Source organism: Orycteropus afer, unplaced genomic scaffold, assembly GCF_000298275.1.
Source record: "Orycteropus afer afer isolate SDZICR_OR568_19922 unplaced genomic scaffold, OryAfe1.0 scaffold00393, whole genome shotgun sequence".
In the NCBI taxonomy this organism is placed as follows: Eukaryota; Metazoa; Chordata; class Mammalia; order Tubulidentata; family Orycteropodidae; genus Orycteropus; species Orycteropus afer.
Window position 1 is genome coordinate 1,028,730 of NW_006921980.1, and position 6,817 is coordinate 1,035,546.

At 39.7% G+C, this 6,817-nt stretch overlaps 1 protein-coding gene across 1 annotated transcript in view; it reads left to right on the forward strand.

Moving 5' to 3' along the window:
* Positions 1–1,970: 1,970 nt before the first annotated feature.
* Positions 1,971–6,817, forward strand: part of RUFY1 (RUN and FYVE domain containing 1) — a 123,046-nt gene continuing 118,199 nt past the window's right edge. Inside the window, exon 1 of the mRNA XM_007953410.2 lies at positions 1,971–2,253. Within this exon, the coding sequence (XP_007951601.2) occupies positions 1,971–2,253 (283 nt within the window). The remainder of the gene's footprint in view (positions 2,254–6,817) is intronic.

Here is a 6,817-nt window from a genome sequence, read left to right on the forward strand (position 1 = left end):
GGGCAGTGTTTCGTTCTGCTGTGCATGGAATCACTATGAGTCGGAAATGACTCAACAGCACCTAACAACAACAACAACATCACTACAGAAGTAAATTGCCCAACCTTTCTTCTGAGGAGTGGCTGATGGGTTTGAACTGCCAGCCTTCTGGTTAGCAGTCAAGTGCCTTAAGGCACTAAGCTACCAGAGCTCCTTACAATAATGCAGTAACCCTAAAATTAAGGCACTTGACCAAAGTAAAATGGTTAGTCTGAGCCTGAGTTTAGGCTCCATCTTCACTCATGCTAACATCTTTAAAAATCAGTGACCATGGTACATTGTAAAAGTCTGTGGCTAAGAAACTTTTCTAACTCCTGATAGCCAGCATTCTTAAGTACTTAATAACACATTTCCCCTGCAACCATCAAACCCTTGTTGTTTGTTGTTGTTATGTGCTGTTGAGTCGTGGAGTCGGCCCGACTCATAGTGACCCCTCCTCATAGCTACCCCTCCTAGGGTTTCCGAGGCGGTATCACTACAGAAGTAGATTGCCCAACCTTTCTTCCGAGGAGTGGCTGGTGGGTTTGAGCCGCCAGCCTTCTGGTTAGCAGTCAAGTGTCTTAGGCACTATGCTACCAGAGCTCCTATATACCTATTAATCTATATATATAGATATATATAGACACACAAGGACCTTAAATGCCTTAAGCACTATGCTACCAGAGCTCCTATATATCTACATATCTATATATATAGATATGTAGATATATATAGACACACACCAGAGCTCCTATATATCTACATATCTATATATATAGATATGTAGATATATATAGACACACACGAGGAGCTCTGGTAGCATAGTGCTTAAGGCATTTGACTGCTAACCACAAGGCTGGTGGCTCAAACCTACCAGCCGCTCCTCGGAAGGAAGGTTGGGCAATCTACTTCTGTAAGTGATACCGCCTCAGAAACCCAAGGAGGGGTCGTTATGAGTCGGGTTCGACTCGACGGCACATAACAACAATATATACACATACATACATACACATATATATATATACTCACTGCCGTCCAGTCCAATCTGACTCATAGCAACCCCTCCTTGGGTTTTCCAGGTGATGTCACTACATAAGTAGAAAACTAAATCTTCCTTCTGAGGAGTGGCTGCTGAGTTCGAACCACCAGGCTTCTGGTTAGCAGTCAAATGCCTTAGGCACTACACCACCAGAGCCTACATATATGTATGTATGTATATACATACGTATACATACATATACATATATATACATATATATACATATATATATATATATATATATATATATATACACACACGTATGGAAGCTCTGGTGGCATAGTGGATAAGGCACTTGACTGCTAACTGGAAGATCAGCAGTTCAAACCCACCAGCTACTCCGCTGGGTGATCTACTTCCACAAAGATTTACAGCCTCTGAAACCCAATGGCTGTCGCTATGAGTTGGAAACGACTGGATGGCAGAGTTTGGTTTTTTATATATATACATTTTTGCCTTGTTTTGCTTGTACTAGACACTTGGTCTGAAGACTGCTGCAGAAAAATAGTAAGGTCGAAAATATAAAATATGAAATAAAAATAAAAAAGAAGAAGTAGTTTCACAAAGAAAACTAAGGCCATGGGGACTCTCTCATATGGCAGGCACTGTGCTGGCTGCAGAACTGTACTGCAAGAGTTAAGTTCCATCTGGCAAGTCCTCCTGTCTGTTGGGAATACAGGTGTTTCTTCAATTGTAATTTGCACTTTTCCCTGCACTTTTATGAGAAAAAGGAAAGGAGTGCGAGAAGAAAGAGGAGGAGAGGAGGTACATAGGAAGGGAGAAAAAGAGGAAGCATAAATCTTGCGGACAGAAAAACCCACCGCGAGAGAGCAGATACGCGCACCCGGCAGCACCCACGCCACACCTAGTCAGCCTTCCGCACCGCCCGCCAGGGTCATGTGACGCGGTCAAAATGGCTGACCAGGGGCAGGGTTACCCCGCGGGACCGGGGCTGGAGCCGGGGTTCGAGCCCGGGCCGGAATCAGGAGAAGAGTTTGAGATCGTGGACAGGAACCAACTGCCGAGCCCGGGCGAGCTGAAGAGCGCGCGGGTGGCAGCAGAAGGTTGGTCGGCGCCCATCCTGACCCTGGCGCGAAGGGCCACAGAAAACCTGTCAGCAAGCTGCGGGAGTGCGCTGCGCGCGGCCGCGGGGCGCAGCGGAGGAGACAGCGGCGGGGACGGTGCGGGACGAGCAGGTAGGTTTCAGCCTGGTAGGCTGTGGGAGTGCGGGCGACTCTGCCCTGAGACCGCCGGACGAGCTTTCTGGGTAACAAGTGGCCCATTTAGCGCTGAGAGGATATTTATCCTACTAAGCTAGTTAGACGAGTTGTTAAACAAAAAAGAAAACCTGTTAACCCTAGTCTGTCTCCTTTGTACTGTGCAGCCAAAGCAAGCTAAATACTTGTGACGGAATGGCCTAAGATTAGGACTATCACCATACGGAACACTTAATTTCAAATTGTTTCCCAGAACAACATCATTATTCTCATTAGAAAAATTACGAATTCAAATAACCTGTATTAATAATAATACTTTTTTGAAAACGTAGTAAATGAACCCAGTACTGTTGCTCTCTACTTTAAAATATCAGAACGCCAACCCTTCACACACTTCCTCCAGTGTTAAGGAATCCTGGACTCCTCAAGGAGGAAGAAGACAAAATCCAAAGTCAGGAGGTTTTAGTTCCAGCCTTGCTTTGCCACTGACTCGCTGAGTGATGTGGACAAGTCACTACCCCTCCCAGTCACATTTCTCAGCCTGTAAAATGAGAAATATTTTTATTCACCCAGTGAGTGATCCCTTAAAGTCCTTTTCAGCCTTGTAATCTAGAATAGGGTTTTACTCTATCAGTGAAAAGAAAAAGTACATTCCTTGGAAACATTACATAATTATGATAATAAAGTTCTTAGCTCTATAAAGAAAATATCTAGAGTTCTGTACTCTAAATAGCAGCCACTAGCCACATGTGGTTCTTAACTTTTAAATTAACTTAAAGGTTAATAAAATTAAAAATTCCATTTCTCATTCACATTAGCCACATTTCAGGTGCTTAGTAGCTGCATGTGGCTAGTGGCTCCTATACTGGGCCATGCAGTCTAGAACATTTCCATCTTCAAAGAAAGTGTTCTGTGGTACAGACCTGACTAAATGCTTCTAAAATACATTATAGTGTACTTAGAGGTTTACTGATTCCCTCTTATACACTAGTAAATGTCAGTACTGGCACCAGAATAGTGAATTGTGAGATTTTCAGTGGCCAGGAAGGATTGATACACAGAGAAAAATTTAAAAACTGACCCTTCTGGAGATTATGGCAATAAAAATAGGACTAGAAAGTAATGAGGTCTGTCCAACCCAGGAATCTAGTTCTCCCTACTTGCTACCTTTTCTGGAAACTTGCACACATCTTGTGGATGTTTGAATGTATATCCATTGGCAGTCAGTCCTGCAAGTCCATGGGGTTTTTTGGAGGTCTCTTAGATAGTTCAAGGCATATAGTAAGAAAATAATATTAGCTGTTCATTGATAAAATGTGCCAGTGTCTACAACAGTACCTAGCACATAATCATAAATACCTGAACAATGCATGTTGAAAAATAGTTTTCCATTTATAATAGCCAATGTTTCTATTGTGCTTACTAGGTGCCAGGCATTAATCTAAGATCTGTGTATATATTTTAATTCTCACAGTAACCTTATGTGACAGCAAGGCCAGCTTCCATGATGTGTGATAGGGCCTAGCACTCAGAAGGGCTTAATGCTTGTTATTCTTAATCATTTTATTTTACCACTCAGATTTAGCAAATATGTACACCACTTACAAAGGACTAAAAGGTAGAAAACTGCTGGGATGAGCTGTGTGGCTAGTACTCCAGGTGAACAGGATTTGAAGCCAACAGTAATACAGTATCCCAAAGCCATTTAACTGCTCACACAAATAGTAAGGACACATACAGTCCTGGGAGGCAGAGAGATTGAAAGTGAGCAGCACTCACCAAGAAAAATTTTTTTGGTGATAAAGGTTGAAAAAATGTGTAATGGGTTGAGTACCAATTTAAAAATGTTATTCCAGATGGGAACTGGTAGCACTGCTACCAGTCTATAGTTGTCTTGTTTCCTCACCTCCCAAAGGTAATAAATGCACATGGTAAAAAAAGAGAGAAATCAAAAGAACAATCAGTGTATAGCAAGTCCTCCTTCCCAGAAACTATCACACTACTACTGTATCTTTCAGAGATAGTCCATGCATATTTATAGCTTGTGTTTTTCTCCACACTTTTCACACAGAGAACAGGATATACATCTTGCTTTTTAACGTACTCTAAAGGATGAATAGGAAAACATGCATAATCCTAAGAATTAATGTGTCAAGCACAATGCCTTGCACATGGATATTCACTGAAGGAAGCATTCTTTCATTTAAAAATTATTAGATATTTATTTGCCTTTAGGTAGGTAGTATATAGTACACCTTCCTGTTCCCTTCCATGGCAAATTTTATTTCACATGTGTCAAAACACCTCTGCACAGTTGGTATAGTTCCTTCCAAAATGAACACATTGACATTTTCCCCTCACATTGCTATACTCAAGTTAGCCATTCAGATGATAAGTGAAAATTCCTGAAAATTATGAAAGGTTGCAAACTGACAGCGCTTTATGCTATTTGTGGCTAGTAGTTGCATTTTTATCTATCCTGCAGAATTTAAAAGCATTATATTTTATTTATTTTTAAGCCAATGAGGTTTTACTTAAAATTTCATTTCTTTATCTTCTCCTGAAAACTCATCTGGCACTACTGACTAGTATTCCTCCAGCAAGAGGGTGGTTTCCTTAAAGTTGTATATGTTCTCTCCAGCTCATCCCCTCACAGCTTCATTCATTTTTGTTACAGGCCTCCTGCCTGTAAAATAGTCAAAGTTGAGCTAGATACCTAACCAGACTATTTATTTGGCAATTCAGTAAGTGCAGTGCTTTGTGACACGTTCTGTTGTTCTTTTGAACTATTATTAATGAAACCTCAAACCAAAAACCAAACCACTACCGTGGAGTTGGATCCAACTCATAACAACCCCTTCTGGCATTTCCACGACAGTATCACTATGGAAGTAGATTGCCCAACCTTCCTTCTGTGGAGTGGCTGTTGGACAGCCTTTTGGTTAGCAGTCAAATGCCTTAGGCACTACACCACCTGAGCTCCCTAATGAAACTCAGAGATAGGAATAGGTTGGCAAGGTCACAAAGCTTGTAAAATTGAAGAGATAGAATGGCTTAAATGGTCCTGAGTCTATGGATTAAGTGTGAATAGGAGGGTAACTAACAGAATAAAGGAATGGATGACATGGATGCAAAATACTGCCATGTCCTCAAAAACAGTGCTCAGAGCTACTGCTACCAGCTCTAATTTCCTGGGATAGTGGTTTTCACATTTTTGGCTCACATAACTCCCTAAAATATTCCCAGTTTTTTAAAGTTGACATGTAAAATTCTTCATCATAATTTTAAAGTTGCTCAGAATACATTTTCTGGTTATTGCAAACATTGACGTTTTAAAATAAAACTGTAAGATTATGCTTTGTATGTATACACAAAGTGGTACCTAAATGCCTTATTTGATAAGCATCATCAGCTTTTTAAAAATATGTAACAGATTCTTTTAACATTTGAAAAATTTATTTTCTCTTACATTCCTTGAAATTGAATTTCCATTATATTTTCCACCACAGAATTTTATCTTAATGTAACAGATGCATGTGTTTTTTTACAAAAAAAATTCTATTGGTCATCCTGTCATACTTCAGTAAAATATATGTAAATAAAATTTAATAAATGTTGTGACAAGGCTGTGTTTATAATTTTTTCTTCTAGAATGAATTTCCATTAAAACTACTACTAGAATGAAACTGATAAAAGTAACATTAATTATATATTATATATAAGTAAAATTGTATTAGAATTGCTTTTTTAAGCAGTAATCAGTACTTCATTCCCTTTTTATTGCAATTTTTTAAAACCTCATTAAATCTCTTTTTTTAACATTTTATTGTGCATTAGATCAAAGTTTACATAGCAAATTTTCCATTCAATTAGTTCATCCACAAATTATTCCATGATAGAATTGCATCCCTTAATGAGCTGTTTATTGTTATCAGTTAGCCTGTATCTATAAATAAATATATTTGATTTATTGCTAAACTATGACAGAACTCAGAATCCATTTTATTCCTTGGTTTTGATTTTGAGAAACTTGGTTCACATAAATAGTAGAAATGGACATACTTTTGTCATGGCAGTGTTGCTGGAATATTTTAACTCTTTCCAAGTTGTTGTTATGTGCCGCCGAGTCAGCCCCGAGTCATAGTGACCCCTCCTTGGGTTTCCGAGGCAATGTCACTACAGAAGTAGATTGCCCAGCCTTCCTTCCTGCCTTCTGGTTGGCAGTCAAATGCCTTAGGCACTATGCTACCAGAGCTCCCCTTTCCAAGGTATATGACCAAAATCACATTGATCTAATATCAAGATTTATTTATTTTTTTGTTCATTTTTTTTTGGTTCAAAACAAGTAACTGAAAATCTCACGACTTGGCAAAAGAATACACAGCCTAGTCATTAAAGACATACCCTTTCTCAATTTCTGGGAAGTTACCAAAAAAGGCTTTACTACGACTAATAAGGGAGCTCTGGTAGCATAGTGGCTAAGGCACTTGACTGCTAACCAGAAGGCTGGTGGTTCAAACCCACCAGCCACTCCTCGGAAGGA